The sequence below is a fragment of the Taudactylus pleione genome, unplaced genomic scaffold (genome assembly GCF_031769625.1).
Source record: "Taudactylus pleione unplaced genomic scaffold, aTauple2 ptg000018l, whole genome shotgun sequence".
Classification (NCBI taxonomy): Eukaryota; Metazoa; Chordata; class Amphibia; order Anura; family Myobatrachidae; genus Taudactylus; species Taudactylus pleione.
The window spans coordinates 20,528,146-20,550,483 of NW_028284420.1; the positions used below are offsets into that span (position 1 = coordinate 20,528,146).

Consider the following 22,338-nt stretch of genomic DNA (forward strand, 5'->3'; position numbering starts at 1 on the left):
AAACATTTAGAAAAGGACCCCAGGGTGAGAGTTGTGCTTCTTTCTGTGGCTCCTCAACCTTTGTTATATTATATACATGGCAAATAGTGATGGCTAATGATCAGTGATTAATATGTCAGTATATTAAGAAAAGCGTTAATTTTAATATTGTATTCTTAGTTACCTACGGCTTTTCATTGAAATCTTATTATTTGCAACTCTCCTGGTTCAACTCCTACATTTGAGAATAGTATGACTGAAATATTCTCCTTTCATTCCCCATATCTGTTGAGGTTCCTCAATTCTCTGTTCTTGGTTTTCTGTTTTTCTCTTTAAATCTAATTTCTTGGTGTATATGCTCTTTTAGCCTCCACTACCCCTTTTTTGCAGATGACATGCTCCTCCCCTTACCTCTCTCCACCTCTGTTATCCTCTGTTTTTTTTTTTCATCTCTACCTGGGTATCCAAATGCTACCTAAAGTTCCACATGGACAAGTAACTCATTATCTTACCTTATTCATCACTCCCCCTTGTCTAACTCACAGCTGACATTACAACACTTTGTGAGGTATTGTATATGTCACTGTTCTGACATGTTCATATTGTAGTTTAGTATTAAAGTATACCTGTTACCTATACTTTCTACCTCATCCTTCAGTCACGGCAATAGCCTCTGGTGAACGGATAGGCTGTATTCTAGAGAATATTGCTGCAACCACAAAAATGGTGTTGTCCTCAATGTTTAGGTAATGAGGGCACGTTAAAAACAGTTGTGCTACAGCACTCCTAGTGGAGGATAATAAAAAGTCATGACACACAATCAATTATACAAATACAATTTAATGACTTCCTATCAATGTATCCATATCAGCCTCTCTCTGCATGAAAAGGCACTCAGCGAGGCTGGAAACCTTTCGCACAAGTTATGGGTGAGCAGATAAACCCTACTCAAGGTCCTGCTGGCACTGATGGGAGGCAACATGGTGTGTTGTGCCACCATCAAGAGTAAGAGAGCAGCCTGGTCTACGGCAGGTAAGGTGCTAACATTCCATCCTGAAGGCCTGTACCAGACATATATACTCATCAGTATTTATCAAGTTAAAATGTTGAGTCCTCTTTATATATTGAATTTAGGACCTTATACAATGTTGTCAAATGTTGCAGCAGTCCACAGACTAGGATTAAGGGATCCTGAGGTGAGTGATGTCATTGTTATCTAAATACCTAGCATTGTACAGCTGTGCTGTAAGGGAATGGGATGAGGGGGATTTTCCATATTCAGCTATCTATTTGATTTATACATGCCTTCCTGCAACTCCTGCTAAACACAGTGCTTTAGCTAACTGTTGGGATTTTTTCTTAGCATTTTAGCCATTGTTTTATATCCATAACATTTGTCCCCACCACCCCTGCCCGGGACTGTATCAAGTCAGGACAGCAATAAAAACAAATAGTTTTGAAAAACAGATTGGTAAACAAGCTAACAGAATTCTTTGAAGGTTACTGACCACTGCATTGCCAATAAAATTCCATCACAATCCAGTTTGGGAAGTACTGCATTTACTTTGAGCTACTCAGATATAACCTTTTTGCAGACATGGGGGAACTTGCAGCAAATTGCACAGCAATATACTGCTACAGTCTCTGAGACAGAAATGGCTCATGGACTTTATTTTTGCTGCCTTCAACCACTTCCCCACCATCAAAGCTTGCAAGGATCTGTGTACATGTTGCATGCGTTTCTGGCAGTCAGATAAGGCTGATAATTCAAAATGCGTAACAGAAAGGGAAGCGGAGCGTAACATTGAGCCTTCTCTTGCAGGCTGCAGAACATTGCAACAAGACAGCCATGCACAAGGTGCAGAAAACCCAAGATGCAGGCAGTGTGGTGAAGCTGGCATGGCCCCCCCCCCCCAACCCAGTGGGCCATATACAGGAGTTTTGTATCTGACCCACTGCAGAACTGGAATGGAAAAAAAGGCAAATGTGTAAAACGTTTCTTTGGAGAGAATAAGTGCAACTAAAACCCAAGGCTATAATGCAAATAAATCCAAGCAAAAGCCAATGGGTCGGCATATGGAGCCGGAGCAGACGTAGCTGGTGAGAGGAGCCTGGGAGTCCATTTATAAAAGTAAATTTTCTCCTCCCATTCGCCCCTTTAATCCAAATGCTAGAAATGACTAAATTGAAAGCATACTCATGCCTATTGTAACCTTTCCTGAGCTTAGAACGTGCCTTCCTCACAAACAGAGCATTCCTCAAGAGTCTAAAGATGCAACCACATCATGTATTTCTACAGTGATCCTTATAGTGATCACAATGACAGCAATAGTGTAGAAATAAATACAATTAATATATCTAAAATATAGATAGAACAATTTACTAAACCATAGCTCTTCAATGAATCTTATGAAGAGAAAATAGTGGCGTAACAAGAAGTCATGCAGCAATAGAGAATGGAGGAGAGGGGGGATCCAACCACCCATCTTCCCATCTGAAGACCCCACTCCTTCCTGAGTATGCTCAGAAGAGGCCCCTGCTCTGCTCTTGGGGAGCAAAGTGGGTCCCGAGAAGCTAGAGTGGCATCACTGGTACTTCTACCCCCATTTTGATATGGGACCCAGCATCAGACTGTTCCACCCTTGCCTCTCATTACATACCAGAAAAAGAGGGAATGGGCACTTATCAGGGAGATCTTTTCAGTAGCCTACAGTATGTGTGTATCTCTGACACACTTTTGTACAAAAAGTCTACCATGTGTCTAATGAGGCTTTGAATCTGTTCCCTGCAGGCACCATTTATAAAATTGTCTGTAAAGGTTTTTTTTTTCTCCTTCTGCCAATTTTACATACCTCCTAATGATTTCTTCTGCAACTTTTATTAAATAAATTCCTTGATCTTTCTAGCTTAATTTTGTCATGTTTAGGTGTAGAGATTTCATTCTCTACTCCAGTGGTTCCCAAACTTTTTTGAATCACGGCGCCCTAGTGCAGCAGCATTGTTTTCACGGCACCCCTAAGCCAAAAGTTTATTTAGAAAAAAATGTAGTGAAGTAAATTGTGTTTACCTGTCATCCTTAGGCTTAGTTATGTGGTGATGGACAGGTTTGTTCACATATTTACATTACATTGACCATAAAGTATTTGCTTTGGTGCTGGACCACCAACCTGAGGCACCCCTGCAAGTGTCCCGAGGCACCCCAGGGAGCCGCAGCACACAGTTTGGGAACCACTGCTCTACTCTCTTGCTACCATTGTACACAGTACAGAGAGCACAGCAGACTATTGTATGCCTGGGAAACAAAACTAAACTCTGCCTGATAATGTAAAACCTCAGAAACAAACTAAGAAGATTGAGCAAGTATTTAGTAAAAGTTGAAGGAGGGTATGTACAGGCCATCAACATGTATACAGCTGAAGGTGAACAGCATTTTTAGTAAAAATGTATCCATCCTTATTAATAATCAGTATCGCTAGCAACTGGTACTTTTCTTACTAGGAGATAGATTACAAGGGGATTGTTTTGATATTTGCCGATAGACACAATCTCAACAATCCGTTTGTCGACAGTGTGATGTCAAGCACATGCTGCCGACATGGTACTAATGTTAAAAATTTTTTACCATGTCAGTGTAATGAGTTAAGCATGGTGGCATCATGTTTAAACTTATACTACCATCATGTTTAATCGTATACTGGCGATACATTTCGATGGTTTACATTACGCTGCCGACAAACCAATTGTCAACACTGAATATTGTAAAATTAACTGCATCTCAATTACAGAGTTAGCAGCATGCACAGTATATTTAGAATACATTTGGGTACGTTTATAAAAGTTTGGGCTAGAGAAAAAGTTGTTGTAAAACACAAACACCAGATTATTTTCTTTCTGATGATGTTTAGAAAATCAGCCCTTATCTGCAGTGGTGTCGATGCCTGACTATGGGGATGCAACTGTCAGAATAAAATGACTTGTGTACAACTGTGTTCAGTACCTTACATAGGTTACACTACAGTATGGCTAACAGAAAATGTTCTGAGAAGCTCATAGTAACCAATCAGAATCTAGCTGTCGTTTTCTAGACTGTACTAGATAATTTATATCTACAATCTGATTGTTTCTATGAGCAACATATGCAGATTTCCTTTTTAGATCTTTAGTAAATCTGCCCCATAGACATCTTGCAAAAACTGAGTAAGGCGTTTAAACTGTCTATATAAATTTTTCAATATTTAAATTATATCTTGAGTTATTAGGGAGTTATGATTAAAGCAATCACTTTTTATGTAATATGGAGTTAGGACACAGTAACTTAAAAATGACCCTTAACAAAAACTTTCAACAGCACCTGATGAGATCTTGGTATTTGTAAACTAGATGGAACTCAGGTCAGCCCTTGGATCTTTCTGGTATAAAACGGTTTGGCTACTTTACTAGTAAAGTGTTTGATAAGGGAGTGAAATATACATAAAGCATAGGTCTCCTTGCTACATGTAGATGTCCCGGCCATCTTCAGAAGATGCTCCTAAAGAAACAACCCGTCTGATGATGGAAATGTATGCGAAAAAATACAAAATGAAACTTTGAATTTTATATATCTCTGGCCAGATATAGAAGAGATTTGTGAGCTTTGTATCCTTCTGTTCATATGAAGGTTTGCATAGCTCTGTACACATGGAGAAGGTGTGTTTGTAGAGCTCTTGATAACCAATGTGTAAAACAGGAAACAAGGACCTGTGCATTTCAGAGAGCTCTTTAAACAAGAAAAAAAAAGACAACTGTTAAATGCCAGTATACCTGATGAACAGACAATGTGTGTGCTTAGAAGGAAGTCTTGGAGGTGTCCACTATTCTGCACAGCCACTGTATGTAAACAGGTAGAGGAATAGTTTGAGGTTTACAGAGCTCTACCCATAACCAAGGACAAGGAATTGTGGCAGGGTCTCTGTATACACTGACAGAACTTAAAATAAAAATCTAAGAGATGTCCCAACTTTCCGCAAATAAGCACTTGTAATAGAAAATCCATGGCTGCTTATCCACAAATCAGATAAACAGACTAAATTACCTATATAACCCAATAATCCTATGGAAAAATACTTATATAACAGGGTACCTGCCCCAGCATATTGGGCTCATCAAGCAAATTTGCATTGAACAACAATGAGTTGGCAACAGAAATTGCCACATTTTCTATTAAACTGTTGGATGTGGTTGCACCTTTGGAAGAGTGTGTAGACAAGGAGAACCTTATTTTGGGTGTCTTACACTAATGGCTAGATGCCAATATCTACACAAGTCCAAAAGAATGAAGAATGCCAGGAAACAGATTACTTGCCAGTTGGCCATCCCATCTCATCATAAGGTCCCTCCCCGGTGGCTGACCTTGGAGGTGGCCCACAGGGGGTGCACAGGTCAGAGTCTGTGTCTGACTCTCCCTCTGCAATGTAAGGACGGACTTTGTTACTAGGGCCAGAACCCACCACTGCCCCATTGTTCAAAACATCCATGTTCTCTTTGGACTGAGAGATGCTGAAGCCACTGAAAGAGCGTTCTAACTCTTCATGATCCACAGAAGGAATAGATATGGAGGTGTCACTATCTCTAAGGGCTGCAGTGTCGCGCTGTTTGGCAGACCCTTCTTCACCTGCCCCCATCCTGCTTCCTCCATATGCAGAAAGTGAGCGCTCATGTGATGGTGGAGGAGGAATTCTCACCATGGAATTAGAGTCAGCCACTGGTGAAGAGCCATGACTGTGTCTGTGATAGGGCTGTTGTTGCTGCCATGATGTGGATGGAGTGCAATAAGTAGTGGCTGTCCCCTGTGCAGGTGGAGCACTAAAGTTTTTTTGTCCCACTGAGCTTGTAGAGCGAATAATCTTTGTAATGCAGCTGTTCTTTTCTACAGGATCCCGACTGTCCTCGGGGCTGTGATATGGAGGTGCTGGCTCACGGTCCTTGGCCCCAAAGTAGGCCTCTGTTTCAGAGGGTGGAATACCCATCCTCTGCATATAGATATTTACCAGAAAGTCAAGCTTCTTCTCCATTGAAAGCACCTGCAAAAATCATAGTGGTTAATTTAAAGTATACATCACACAGTACCGGCAGACATGAACTTCAAAGAGAATCAAGTCAATCTTCTCTAAGAGCCAATAAAATTAGAATGGCACATCACAACCTAATGGGACTGGTGATATAATTTTGTTCCTGGTGAATTGATAAGGTACAGATGTGTTCTCCTACATCTATTCTCAATATGCCACGTGGCACGATATGCCTGGCATGAGTGAGCCGCCAGGTCCCGTGCAACTCCGCTAACGTTGGGCATCTTTTATGTCGAAAATGCATCTACGTCACATTGAGATGTACTAGGATGCACCAGGAGACTGTGTTGATCAATTTGACATGCGACACTATATCTGTGTACATCTGAGTATGTAAACGGAAGTTGGCGTGGACTTGATAGAACTTGGCTGCATCACAGAAATTCATATGCTGATTCTGAGACTCCGTCGCACACAGATATACAAGTGTTGCATATCAAATTGGTCACACAGTCTCCTGGTGCATCCTAGTACATTGCATTGTGAAAAAGATGCCTGGTGCTATCAGATTCTCATGAGACCTGGCGTGCTGAAAAGGGCTGTTTGGCGTGACTGCAACAAAGATGTACAAGGGACACATCCGTGCATTCCTATAAATTAACTCATAAATGTAATATCTTAAATAGAAGTGGTTTATGTGCCTCACCTGTTTCTCCACTTTGCCTAAACGGCCCATCATGCTTGGATCCTCGGGCATCTCTGATTCAGTTGATCCCTTAGTTCTGTCCCTTCTCATTGATGGAACCTCCTCTCCCAACAATTTGGTCCACTCTACCAGGAACACAAACATACCCCAGAATGCCCAAAGATTAGCCATACATCAGTGCAGATTTTATGTGCTACTGCTCCAATAAGTGAAAATAAACTTCTCTCAATCAGCTATGTCCCATATTAAAATGAAGCTTAAGCTGCTACCGCGTCTATGAGAACCTCAAAATGATTCAAGTACCTGAAGCCCATTAAACAATGACATTCAAGAATATTGCACTGGCAGCTGTGAAGAGTCCTACAAGAGCACAGTAATCCATGAATTAAACAAATTAAGACTTTTAATTAATACGCTATTAATAACATATTGTGTCCACATAACAGACATAATTGTTTGAAGTCAACCTTGGTTTCACCAAAATGTTAAATGGCAGCATTGCTCGTATGAAGAACAGCTGGCAAAAGGGTTCATACAGCCAGACTGACTTATCAGTATGGTGTATTGGTGCATTGCTGCTCTCGTGCAACTCTTCTAATAGCTGCCCTGGGCTGCAATGTACAGAAACCTTTCCCCCGTTCTTTGTACTGTTCATTACATCTGTGTCACACTTGAATGCAGAGCGGCTCCCACCAGCCGGCATGATATGTAATGGGGACACGTGCACTTAAATGGGGTGAGGGTCCAAGGATGGAGAGGACACAGACAGACACAGTGACAGCAGAGAGGATGAGGAGCCAGGATACTGCAAGGCAGAAAGCAACAGCCTACAACAACTGCCTGATTCACTTATTTCACATTTAGTGCAAGTCAAATAATCTGTGGAGTTCGAATAAAATCCAGTTAAATTATTAATTACTACAGGGCTTCCCTGAACTACAGATGGGTACTAGGTGTGTTTTACTGTTCTAAAGAGCATTAACAAGGTTTTTTTACTTTAAATATGAATTTTACTAAATTGTGTATACTTCCAGTACTAGTACTGGTGTCTCCCCTGTGACTCTCCACCATTCACTCTGTTATTAGGGTTCCTCCGACCCCATATACATAGCAGGGACCTCTGCTGATAACCTTCAGAGCTGCTCAGCTGGATTCAGTAGCTACAAGGCTTTTAAATTAGAGATGCTATGTTAGAAATGTCCAGTTCTGAAAGCCAAGCAGCACCAATGATGATCGGCAGAGGTCCATCATACGTATCAGTGCTAGGACCCTGCAAAATTTCATATGTAAAATGGAAAACCCAAACATTAGAGGTTTTTTAGTAATCCTATGTTTTTGGCATCACAGCATTGAGGCTGAGTAGCACGAGAAAGTTACAGTTTATAGGGTTGGGAGGTTGCTTTAGTTACACCCTGTAGGAGCATTGGTATACCCACCCATTATAATGTGAGCGTTCACAAGCAGTGCCCTCTCCTCCTGCCTTCTTGTCTGCTCTGTGCATCTATGTATTATGCCTCTGGCACATTCTGTACTACACTTTATGATTAATATTTTGGTATTATTGCATGTATGCTCCTTGAATGTTCACCATTTCACTTGCTGGACCCATACAGCAATTTTATGTCCCACTTTATAAGGTGCCACAAATTTGTGCAGTGATATAAACAATAACATTACATCCCTCACTCATTTCAAATACCTTGTAATCTTAGAAATTGGCCAACTAAATAGATAATCTGAATATTATATATATGAAAGCTGTCTGGTGTCAGTAAATTGTGAAGGACAAGGATACCACTTGTACCCCTGCTGGTGTTTATAATTCACAGCTCCACCTTCTCTATCTTCTTTTACCTAACCATGGAATTGGTCAGTGAAAGAGCACAATTGTCATCAAGCAAGCATATGGTTAATCCACATCTATATAGCATTTTTTAACCTCAACATGTATGTTTTGTTATTTTAGCTACTGTTTTATTTTACATTTATTTAAAAAGTCTATAAGTGTCCATAACTGTGCAATTAGGTTTGTTTTACACCTAATTTGCCACAAATTGCAACTGTATGACTCTTGAAAACATTACTGAACCCAACTAACGATGTCTGCCAGCATGGCTGATCAATCGGGATGTAAGGTAAACTGTTCCTTTTATCATTTGACCATTCTGCCTGTGCACAATGGCTGGATCTTCCAGATGTGGTCATTCCCAGTGGCTGAATCACTATGTGTATGGACGAGCTGAGATGCTTTAACACATCTTAAGACCCCCTGCTCATTTTACAGACATTTGTCATTCTCGAGAAATGAAGAGTAGAGGACATTAAGGTCTTGTACACATAGGCGCTTTGGATGCAGTTTATCATGGTGAGGTGGTTTCAAAACACATTAACACAGAACAATAGGGTTAATTAATCCCTTTGGTGAATGCTTTCTGAATACACAGGCACAATGGTCGTCATTTGCCCTCAAGGCAATTCCACAAACAATGTTATGTATCCAGAGACTGCATAATATAAACAGCAAGTGCCCATGCTCAATATGAGTACATTCAACAAAGAGAATAATAAATCCAGATTTTTACAACACATCTAAAAACACAAAAGCTCCTATGTATACAAGTCCTAAAAGATGTCAGTCTAGAATATATTTCTTTGCTCCGCTGGTCATGTGAAAAATGCCAAATTGGGTTAGTGCTTCTCAATACAGGCAGATGCACACAAACGTACTGTGCAGAATGCTAGATTTGTACATAAGGGCAGGGCGAGATATGTCACAGCAGCTCAGCAGACTGCAATCTAATTTTTTTTTTTTTTAACTTTTATTAGACCCTGGTGTGACATTCTCCTAAATTTATCTAAAATGTAGTGGGGAGCTAAAAATTTCCTTTTCATTAGATCTGAATAATAATGTCAGTTTAAAACTACACAATTTTCATTTAACATTCTTAGTTCATATGGCAAAAATTGGAGTTTTGGGATTATTCATGGGTACATACTTATGGGCAGTTTAACAAATAAAAGTGGTGGGTCAGTTTGCACAAAAACGAGCGCAGCTTCAATGAAGATCAGAGGCCAAACAGACCATGGATGCAGTTTGTTGCACTTTCAGTTTGATCAGAACTCAAATAAAGTAGTCCAAGTTCTCACAATGCAAATGTCAATGTAGCCTTCTGATCTCCATTCTGAGACCTGAATGTACTGTGCTCACATTCCAGGCAGTGATAAACTGTCCTTTAGTATGTATCCTGAACAATAGAATTAAGTAATAAAATTCAAATTTCAATGCATGCAGCATACATAAAATTAAGTTGCAAAATAATTCCCTTTGAAAGGCCCTATTTCAGGGGTTCTCAACTCCAGTCCTCAAGAACCATCAACAGGTCATGTTTTGTGTATTTCTTTAATCATGCACATGTGAGTCAATCTATTTTGCTGGGTCAGTAATTATTTCACCTGCTTCCACTAACATGACCTGTTGGGAAAACCTGAGGGTTGAGGTTGAGAGCCACTGCTCTACTTAATTATACAGACCTTACTATGCTCTATAACAGATACTTCTTGGCACAAGCTCAAGACCTCATCTTTTTAGAAGAACTAAATTCAGAAGAAACATAACACTGCTGCTTTTTCTCAGCCACGATGCCATCTTTGTCATGCTCCATTTCATCACATGCGTGCATGCAAAAACAAGGTAGGTCTAGAGCAGAAAAAAAAAAGACTAGCAACAAATGAAACGAAAGGATGCTCGTCTCCTCAACCTCATTGCAGCTCAAGAAGAAAACACTTCAGCAAACCCCTTTCACCCGTTTGTGTGATGGGCACTTACCTTCAGCATAGGTCACCTTGGCAAGGCAGTTTCTCCCTGACCAGTTGGTGTTACCCTTACTGGTATCATCTGGCACTGAGGTTAACACATGCTTCCTGATCGGGGGTTGGGGAGGGGGTGAATATTGGCCAGACTATAAAAAAAATTCTACAATATAATCCAGTGTCCTCTCATTCTTATTATACACTACAAGTTTCAATGTTAATGTTTTTTTTAATATAACATAATATATTTTCTGCTGAAGTTAATTGGATCGGTATTGCTTGTGATGATGCAAGCATTTGAGAATTAATTGCTTTATATGAATAACTGTTTGAGCTCTAAGTTCACTAAAGGTCGATAAAATATTCTTCATTTTTTCATTTGAAATTTGATTTATTTTAATGTCTTCACTCACCATCTAATGTAGATGAAATTCTACTTAAATAAGCCATTATCATAAAAATTTGGGTATAATTTATATGCATGTTCAAAGAGGATTCTTAATCAAATGTAACCCTCCCCCATCTGGAACGGATAGCTATTCCTCTCCGATGAGTGCTCTTCTGCTTGTACTGCAAAGCTATAACTTTTTAATAAAGTATTAAAAAGAACTGACAAAACTGAAAAAAAACAAACCAAAAAAACAAAATCAATACAACAATGACAGTTCCTACTGCATGAAAAATGTATGTTTTCTCTTAGGATTGCTTCACAGAGAGGTGCCTGCCTATTTCATATAATATTTTTAAACTCACGATTTTTTATCTTGTCTACTTATTTTAAAAATTCAAAAAATACATGTAAAAAAAATCCTTATGACAATAAAATGTATTTGAATGCACCAAAAATACTATTATGAACCTAAACATAACATGGCAGAACATTACAATTTTTGGAGTTCTCTTTACTTTTATTACATTTACTTAATCAATATTACAGTACTTATAAGCAGAAATGTGTTAACGCAAATAATTTAACATTTTATCATTTGCTAATCAATTTTTTTGATGTTATAATATATAGGGATGAGCTTTAATATCTGTAATATTTTGTAGTTAAAAGTTTTCTGGATCAGGTGTTTCCATCTTATTTTCCTACAGATATGTCCTCATAGCTTCCAAGTCCCGTGCGACTTGGTTTGCGCCAAGCGTTTTTTTTTTCAGCCGAAAATGTGCCTTAGTCACAATAAAATGCGACAAACCGCTTTCGTAACTGTAATTTAATATGCAACACTTGTACAGTATATCTGTGTGATTCTGTACACGAAGCACAACAGAACTTGGCTGCATCGTAGAACTCCATATACAGATTCAAACTCAGTCGCACACAGATATAGAAGTGTTGCATATTAATCAGTGCAGTCTCGTGAAGCAGTTTGTCGCATCCAATTATGATGAAGATGCATTTTTGGGTGAAAAAGACATGAAGCAGACACTTGGCGCAAGCCTAGTTGCATGGGACATGGCACGCCAAGAAGGGCTGTTTTGCATGACTGCAACAATAGTGTATGAGGATATATTTGTGTATATCCCCATACTGTGCCTGTCTTCCCCTTCTCATTAAATAGTTTAACAGAGCTAATCATGGTGCCTGTAGGAATAAAGACTGTTTGAAATGTATTTATGAAATAGCGTTTTATCAAAATTGTATATTTTTGTCAGTTCTAAAAACAGTAATTTTAGTAAAAGGCGCAACGACCACAAAATAAGAGTTATGGTATAACATACCTTGGTTAACTCTTTTTCTTCGAGGTCCATAGGGTCCACAGATTCTACCTTGGGGTATGTAGTTGGAGAGATCCATTGCACCAAACAGCTACAGCTTTAAAGCTCCCAGCATGCACTAGTCCTCCTCCCTATATACCCCGCCTCTAGCCATAGGCATTCAGTTTGTAAACAAGCCTAATGGCAAGAGACAGAAAGTCGAGAAGTAAGTTCAATGTACCCAAGAAACACTCTCAAAATACGAAGAGGGAATCTGTGATACAAAAAAGCAAAGAACAGATCCCAACTGAGGCAAGGTGCTCTGAGGACCCAATCGACCTTCTTCAGGGTCCATAGGGTCCACAGGATCTACTTTGGGGACGTCCTAAAGCAGTTCCCTTAAGGGTGGGGACACTCCTGAGCAGAGAGGAGAATCCGCCGCCCAAAGGAAGCATTCGGGGAGGCAAAAGTATCAAATGCATAGAATTTGATAGAAGTATGGACGGAAAACCAAGTGGCTGCCTTGCACAGCTGTTCAGCCGAGGCGCCATGTCTAACTGCCCACGACGGCACGAGAGACCGAGTAGAATGTGCTGTCACCTTGTTGGGAACAGGGAGATCAGCCTGTGTATAGACTTGAGTAATAGTCATACGCAGCCAGCGAGCCAAAGTCTGTTTGTTTGCTGGCCAGCCTCGTTTGTGTAACCCATATAACACAAAGAGCAAATCGGATTTCCTGAAGGATCTACGTAGATACGAAGGGCTCGAACCACATCCAGGATAGCTTCACCTGTAGGCAGGTTTGGAGACTGAAAAGTCAGGACTACAGTTTCCTCATTCATATGTAAACGGGATACTACCTTTGGAAGGTAACCCGCCTTAGTACGAAGGACAGCTCTATTTTGATGAAAAAAAATCAAATATGGAGAGCGACATGACAGTGCTGCCAAGTCTTAAACTCTACGAGCTGAGGAGATAGCAAGGAGAAAAGTTTCTTCGCTGTTAACCATCTTAAGTCTGCCTTATCCAAGGGTTCAAAGGGGGGAGCTTGCAGTGTCCTCAGAACCAAGGATAAATCCCACGGTGCTACCCGAGGGAAACCCAGAGGTTGCAATCGTAGAACCCCCTGCATAAATGTTCATACATCTGCCAGGGGTGCAATTCTGCACTGGAACCAAACTGACAAAGCAGAAACCTGAACCCTCAAGGTAGCCAGGCGCAGACCTAAGTCTAACCCAGCCTGCAGAAAAGCAAGTACTCTTGAAACCTTGAAAAAACATTAGGATCATATTTTGTTTGAGAACACCAACGAGAATATGTATGCCAAATCCTGTGATAGATACGGGCTGAAGCAGGTTTCCTTACCCCCATCATCGTCTGGATCATAGAAACAGAGAAACCTTTGGCCTTTAAGACGGAAGCCTCAATAACCCTGCTGTCAAAGCCAGCCGAAGTAAATCCGGATATAGGCAGGGACCCTGCACTAGCAAATCCGGTCGTAGAGGCAGTGGAAGTGGCCTGTCTATGGATAGACATGTCAAATCGATGAACCAATGTCTCCTGGGCCAGGCAGGAACTATTAGTATTAACCTGCCACCTTCGTGCTTGAACTTTCTGCCGACTCTTGGGATGAGGGATATCAGAGGAAACAGGTATGCCAACTTGAAGTTCCACCTCACTGCCAGAGCATCCACGAAGATGACTGAGGGATCCCTCGTTCTGGAGGAATCGGTATGAAATCATTAAAATCAAATAAATGATTGATTTCCGCTCAGACCACAGATGCTGCACTGTGTAATAAAAATAATAGTTTAAAACTCAGGCAGCATTCTGGCTCCATAGATTCTCAAACAACCTCATAGATTGGGAGATGCAGCATCCTGCAGGGAATCGGTATGATATCCCGGCTGCCGCATGGCCGGGAGTTCGAATTCCGGCAGCGGCAGCCTGACAAAACCGCAGAGCCCGGCAGCGGAAGCCCGACAGCGCTGGAAATCCTGATTGTGGTAAGGTAAGTATCTACTAATCTAACCTAACCCCCCTAAACCTCCTTAGGGGTGCCTAACCCTAAACTCCCCCCCATGTGCCTAACCCTAATCCCCCCTCTAAGTGCCTAACCCCCCCCTTCCCTGCTGCCTAAACCTAAGTCCCCCCCCGGGGGTGCCTAACTCTAACCCTCCCTCGCCCTAGCCTAACCCTCCCGGGGGGCTTGCCTAACCCTAATTCCCCCCCGGGAGCCCTAAACCTAACCCTCCCCCCCGTGGCTGTGTCGGCGTCGGGGAAATGACAGGCGTCTAGATATAGACGCCGGCCATTTATCCCACGCCGGGATAAAGCAGTTGGGAAGCCGATTGTATACCGTTCTGGAGACGTACCTGGGGACCTTAAGGTTATGGCGTGAGGCCATGAGGTCTACATCTGGTAGTTCCCACCTGTCCACCAGTAGTTGAAGACGTTCGGATGAAGAGCCCATTCTCCGGCATGTATGTCCTGATGACTTAGGAACTCAGCTTCTCAGTTGAGGACTCCTGGGATGAATATTGCAGAGATTGCTGGAAGATGGCATTCTGCCCACTGCAGAATGTTTGCCACTTCCCTCATGGCTGCCCTGATGGTTGATGTAGGCCACTGTGCTTGCGTTATCAGACTGGTTGCACTGCACAAAGCGCCAAGATATTTATCGGTAGGCGACATTCCTCAGTCGTCTACGTTCCCTAAAAGGTGTGATGCCCTGTCACCACTCCCCATCCTAGCAGACTTGCAAACATGGTGAGAAATACCCACTCTGGGACCCATAACGGATGACCCTTGTCTAAATGAGTCATTTCCAGCCACCAAGTGAGGGAGAGCCGAATCTCTGGCTAGATGCGGATCATCTGAGACTTTATCCAATGATACTGACCATCCCACTGAGGCATACGCCACCATATCGAATGTGGATACCATGGAGCCCAGCACCTGTATTGCCAGGTGAACTGACACACTTTGTTTGCAGTGTAGACTGCACACACGAGACTGTAGTGCCGCAATCTTGTCCTCTGGTAGGAGAATCCTCTGGCCCAGATAGTCTAGCAGCGCCCCCAAGTGCACCATCTGCTGAGTTGGAGAAAGAGAGTACTTTTTCCAATTTATTATACAGCCGTGCTCTTGTAAGCAGACAATGGTCATCTGAAGATGACATTGTAACAACTCCTGCAATTGTGCTAATATCAGGAAGTCCAAATATGGCAGTATCCTGACTCCTTGTCGTCTGAGATGAGCCGTCATCACTGCCATTATTTTGGTAAATACCTGAGGGCCTGTGGCCACCCCGAAGGGTAGAGCCTGAAATTGGTAATGTTGCTGATCTACTGCCAATCTCAGAAATTTTTGGTGGGTTCATGCAATCGGAACATGATGATATGCATCCTATATGTTCAGGGAGACCATAAAATCTTCACGCTCCATTGCCAGCATAATTGACCTCAGGGTTTCCATACGGAATTTGGGTACATGGATGAATCTGTTGAGAGACTTCAGATTCAGAATAGGGCGATGTGACCCATTTGGTTTCTGAAACAAAAATAAATTTGAATAACCCCTTCCCTGTTGCGTCACAAGAATGGGGATTATGACTCCTGACCTCAGGCTCCTGGAAGGCCGAGGACCTGACCGGGTCTAAAGGTAGGGTTGTACCAACAAACCTTTGAGGGGGATGCCTCAGGAACATGATAGCGTAACCTTGAGAGATCACCTCTCGGACCCAGGCATCTGTTGTGGTCTGATGCCAGGCCTGAGAAAACTGTAGGAGTCGGCCTCCAACCTTGAGACCCCCCAGGGGGAGGCCTGCCCCATCAGGCAGTGGGCTTACCATCCGGCTTGGAAGCAGGACGCTTGGTTGACCAGGATTTCTTGGTCTGCCGTCTCCTGTGGGAATTATCCTGTGTAAATGAGGACTGTCCCTTTGCCCTACTCTGTGGGCGAAAGGACCAAGCTGACGACTGCCTATACTTAGGGGTAGTCGTAGATGGCAACCCCACAGATTTAGATGTCGCCAGAGAAGACACTATGTCATCCAGCTCTGGTCCAAACAGTACCTTCCCCACAAAAGGCAAGGATTCCAGGGAATCCGCAACCAGAAGTTGCGTCTGGGTCGGGGGAGGAGCTGCCGGGGGAGCGCCTCTCTCCCCTAAGCTGCGATTTTGACGGCACGGATACGCTGGCCTTACAGTAGTAGACGCTAACTAGTGCACTCTAGTGCGTCTACTACCCATCCCCGACAACAGACGATATGAACCCGGCTGCCTTAGTGAGTACACTTTACACGAGGCCTTCAACCGCAGCCGCCTCTGGTGCGTTTCCTACACCAGAGGCCTGGACTGCCTCGCGCACAATTCTCCTCATGAAGAATCGCTTACCTGCCATCTCCGTGAATCCGATCGCAGTCCGGACCCCAGCATCGCCGCTAGCTAAGCATCGCTGAGGCCTGCCGAAATCCCCAGGCATATAGCGGTAAAGGCGTTTCGGCATCGGCGGAGGTAGATTGAGTCGCGGTACCTGCGTCCTATTCGGCGACTAGTACCGCTAAACTCAGAAGTTAAAAAACTAAAGTAAATCATAAAAGAAAAAAGCCTGGGACTGCCTAAGCAGTCTCGCTGTTAAACAGATGCGTCTGGATACTTGCCGCGCACCAAACAAAAAAAATGAAAGCCTGTGGCTGGAGGTGGGGTATATAGGGAGGAGGACTAGTGCATGCTGCGAGCTTTAAAGCTGTATCTGTTTGTTGCAATGGATCTCTCCAACTACATAGCCCAAGGTAGATTCTGTGGATCCTATGGACCATGAAGAAGAAAATTGCAAATTTGATAAATCACTATTTCATAAAAAAAAAACATTGAATACAGTATGTTATATGCCAAAATCAATCGGCAGCAGCAATAATTTTTTTTCCCTTTATTTCACTTTCTGCATAATGAGTTTCCAAAATATTAAATCCCATCTAATATTTACATGTATTTTGTTTGTCATAGTAGATATTTTAAAGTGAAGTTTGGTTTTTTTTTTTTTGGTTTTTTTTTAAGAGTCATATAGATGGAGTAAGTTTGCACCAAATAAACAATGCAACAAAACTCACGTGACAAGCATTCTGCACTCACGTACATACCATATGTTTTAGAGTGGAGCCAACACAGCCAAAGTACAATATATTCATGTTTCATGTGCTAGTGCTTCTATTAAACTTGACATATACAGTATATATAAGTTGATTTGAATAATTAAAAACAGCATTTTTAAAAGATATCACAGCATCTATTTATTTATGTTTCATTTTTTGGTGACTATATATGTAAAACTTTTTGGTGACTAATATGTGTAAAAAAAAAAAAAAAATGATCCATTTAAAATTAATTTCATTTATTTTTTTTATCAAGCTTTAGTGAACCAATCTCTTCTGCAAACCATACTCTGAAAATATTGTCTAATTCTTGGACTTTTCTATACTTGTCCTTATATATGTTTGTTTATCATGGCCACCAGTCTATCGGGAACTATTCTAATCAGATGGAATCCGAAACCTTTCCATGGGGGTTTTCTTAGCGTTGCCCAAGGTTCCCCAGCATCTATATGCCATCACAAACCATGGGCTGGAAGGGGTTCACCTTCAGGAAAGAAAGAAAAAAAAAGCAGTCCAGACAAAAGAGGCGTTTTGGTGAATCCTAACCTAGGAGAGTACTGGGGAGATTCTTTGGTAGAATGCACTGATCCTTTGGTTGGGTACTTCTTATGCCGGGGTGTTGAAGGGGGTGGGGGACCCACAATCATATCTATCCTGGCAAAGTAAATAGAAAAACAATACACCAGCAAAAATGCATAATGAAGCAACGTGGGGAAAAGTTAGGAAGGAAAAATTGAAAGAGTTTGGAAATATATTCCATTTGGATGAATACAGCTGCGTCAGTGTGTAGGTTGCTGCAGAAGCCTCCAGGCACAACCTGGATGGCTGGGAATGCTGGAATATATTTGCATGTATATGTGGCAATATCCTGGTTGGAATACTGGATATAGATCAACATATATTCCTATGGTTCATGATGAAAGACACAGTGTGAGATTATAGAGAGGGATTGTGTATCATGATGAAGGAGTGAAGAAATACAGAATATGACACGAGACAATTAGTCACAAGAGTATTCATCACACATATGCATGTCAGAGTGTACTGGCTGCTGAAATAGGCATTTATTAGAAGCGCTGAGTTCCAATCAAGAGACTATATAGAAATGATGTACTTCTTGCACACAAATGCCCAGAAAAAAAAATAATAATAAATTTTAATAACAGAAATTGAAAAGAAATAAAAAATAGCTACAGATCAAAATACATATTGTGTTGATTACATATGGCCATAAATTGCTTATACCCTTATTGCGATATATATATCTTTATAAAGATGAATATTATCAAGCCATAAAGCTAAAACCGAATCACAGTCCAACATATTAATCATGGGTGATACAGACCCTGGATATTTGTGAAGGGAAAATTGCCAGGACAGAGTTCAATAGTAACATCTCACTGTCATCCAACCTGCAATTGTGTTGGCTGAATGGAAGTCCGTCATGTACCGTAATGACAAGTAGTGCCTTAATCATTTATTAGGCGCCTATGCTATCCATAGTACAACTTAACTGTGGACTTTACCAACCTTAAACCAACTTGGCAGGAAGTAACATTATTCTTGACCTGGAATTAAACATCATCTTTGACATGACATATGTGGAACTTGGGCATTCTGTTCAGAACCATGGTGGCTAGCATAGCCCTCCCAATTTTCCCCACTTGAGAGTTAATATCGCCTGACCTCCTTTTCCCAAGTTGAAAATAAGTATCACCCTTACTCCATTGCAGTCTAGCATCACACTAACCTTTTCTGAGGTAGTGCCACACTTTCTTTTACAGTGCTGGAAGCTGGCATCATCAAATCCAACAACTAAGTGCATTTGCTCCCTTATTATAACATTGGGCAGCAGTGTGAATGGCCAGTTTCTACATACCAGTACACTCTGGTTTACGCACACACAGGTCAAACATTGTGAGAAACTCAATCTGACAATGATGTGGACAATTGTACATAAACTTCCTCTATCCTTTTGTGTCACTGAATAATCTATATGCTTTAACTTGGGACAATGAAAGCATTTAGTAACTTATCTCTTGATATCTTAGTTGAGACTTGTTATGTATGCGCTCATCCTATGAGTATCATTAAATATAAATAATGCAAAAAAATTTTTGCTGGAAACTTCTCCCTTTAGGTAGATGTCAGAAGATCTTGGACAGAGACGGCAAATAATACCGTCAGATACTAAGTGACATTTCATGTAACTGCACAGCAAATGTGTATATTTAAAAGTGTGCACAGCAGAATGAGAAGCTGTGAGGATTCCTTGCCTGGACTGCAGATTTTTGATCCGGGCGAGCATGTCAAGATGTCCAGCCGAGTACTGCTCTATCACATCCATGACATCGTATGGTCGGAGGCTCTCCTTGAATTTCCGTTTGGACACCAGAAAGCGCATTATGCTTAGAAAACAAGGCAACAATAACATCAGCCTATTGCTATTCATTGGCTTCTGCCTATAACTAAGCTGGATAACTGGCTTGGCAAAATACATCTTATGGCTACTATTGCATGCAACATCACCACCTACAGGAGGGTAAAAAAACTGCAGCCAATGATACTACAGAACAACATTTGTCTCTAATGCTGCATACACACGGTACAACCAAAGTTATCATTGATAGATTTCCCTCCAACTTTCTGTAGTGCAGGGCAAATGATTTTGGGTGTACACACTGATAGATATCTATGATAGTATTTCAGTGAAGTCATGTCTTTACAGGTAAATCTTGACAAAATCGTCCAAGTTGGCCTACATGTACGGTCGACCATAGATATCGTTGTGCGTTCATGCGGGAACGCACATCGTTGGTTGTTGGTCGATCGTTCACTGCATAAAAATAATCGATATGAACAATTTATTATTGAACGAGATTGTTATCGTTCATATCGTTCAGGAAAATCGTCCCGTATGTATGCAGCTTAATAACTCTTTAATGATGCTTCATTAAATAAATGAATATGAAGAAAATATGTTCAAATCAAACAACTAAAGCTAGCTACACACTGTAAAAATTTTTTGATTGTGACAAACAGGCCCCTGTGTTACACACTATGCTATTTTTTTATAAGAAGCTACCGATTTTCCACCACACCACCCTCATTTTGCATATGTACGCTCACAAGGAGGATGACATAGTGACAGGAAAACATAGGAAATATCAGCAGATTATCGAAAATGCACACACACTGCTCGATATCAGGAAATTGATGAAGAGATTTTCGTTCTTGGCCGATCTATCAGATAATCAAAAGTTTATACACGTTATACAATAAATCAGGTCGATGACCGATTATTAGCAAATTGCATAGTGTTTAGCTATCTTAAGACATTTATTATGCTGCAACTGACTGAACTGGTCATGGCACCTGTACAGTGGGACCATTGGTGGGTGGGATCACTTTCCCTCAGCACGAGTAGTATGATTAGCGCTATTCAGGGCCAGATTTAAGGTTTGTGGGGGGCCCAGGGCAACTAACTTTTGAGGGCCACTGCCAATAAAATGGTCAATATGATATGATTACCAAGTATAATGTGTACATTCCCAGCACCACAAATGTGTTAATTACACTGTGACGCCCTCAGTTCACATTATGCCACACAGAAACCCCAGTTCACATTATGCCACAGTGCCCCCCCCACACACACACACTGTTGATGTAGCTATCTGTGGGGGCCCCTGGGTGACTCTCCTGGTCACCCAGTTGTTAATAAAGCTACTGCAACCTCATGTTTCAAGGGTACTGCTTTTAAGTAAATCCCAGTTTATGTTAATATCCAACATATTTTCCACAGCGCTATATCTTTTCAGAAATATTTTAGAAGCATTACTTACCACACAGCTCGAATAGAAGCCTTGAGGCCAGGGGTCAGATCATCAGCCAGAAACTCACAATTGCAACTCCTGTTATCCTCGGGAAGTTCCTCCCCTGGGAGACTGGCTGCAAGAGGGAAACACCCCCCATCTATTAGTTTCAGATTAGAACAAGTTGTATGAGCTACACTTTATTGCAGAAAGAGGGGAGAGGGCAACATCACTAATATAAAAGTTCTATCTAGTGGACATTATTTCAATAATGAATGCACTTGCCAAGCAGCATGTCTTGTTTAAAGTATGTATGGATTCCACTTTTAATTTGTAATACTGTTGCTAAAACAGGGGAAATGTGGAGCCTATAGATGGTGCCATACTGTTATGTTGTTTATGGAAATGTATCAGCAAACCTTTGGTTTAGTTACCAATGAACACAGCACCACCTATAGGAATAATGCACTACATGCACAGTGAATTAGATCATTTTCATTGATTTGTGAAAAAAAATGGTCTTACTATAGCAATGGGAGTATCATTATTAAAATTAAAAATCCTGCAAATTGCAGTACTTCTAACAAACAAAACACTGCCCTATTCCCTGGCAGTTATTATCTTTAACACTGTTGTCCACATCCCATTTGTGATCTATGAATCAAATTTAAATAAACAAAAAATTAATAAATTATAAATTCCACAATTATAAAATGTAGCAGGGTGAGTAGTAGTACAAATGAGTCATTATACACCTAGTCTCAATATGCCATGAGGCATGAGGCGTCTGGCGCGAGTGAGCCAAGTGGTGAAGCATCTTTGCTTAATTAGAAATGCGACACTTGTGTATCTGTGGGCATCCGAGTATAAATGTATACGAAGCACAACAAAACTTGCGGCCTATTTATCAATGAGTTTTATCACACACAACGTGTAGTGGCGTATCTAGGCGGGGGGTGTAGAGCAGGGCGCATTTCTGGGCACAATTGGACCGAAGGTCCAGGACACTTGTCAGTGTAGTGCGGTTCGCACTACAGAGTAACAAACACCGCCACTGGCTAGTACACTAGTACTACCCGGCAGCAGTGTGTTTGTGTTGGCAGCCAATAAGAGTCAGACGGTCTCTCA

The 22,338-nt window shown here is 41.4% G+C and overlaps 1 protein-coding gene across 1 annotated transcript in view; it reads right to left on the reverse strand.

The window, feature by feature from the left end:
- Positions 1-801: 801 nt before the first annotated feature.
- Positions 802-22,338, reverse strand: part of KCNQ2 (potassium voltage-gated channel subfamily Q member 2) — a 136,039-nt gene continuing 114,502 nt past the window's right edge. Inside the window, 6 exon segments of the mRNA XM_088442846.1 lie at positions 802-6,038; positions 6,733-6,813; positions 6,815-6,857; positions 17,945-18,052; positions 19,675-19,806; positions 21,241-21,346. Coding sequence (XP_088298972.1) covers positions 5,313-6,038; positions 6,733-6,813; positions 6,815-6,857; positions 17,945-18,052; positions 19,675-19,806; positions 21,241-21,346 — 1,196 coding nt within the window. The 3' untranslated portion in view covers positions 802-5,312.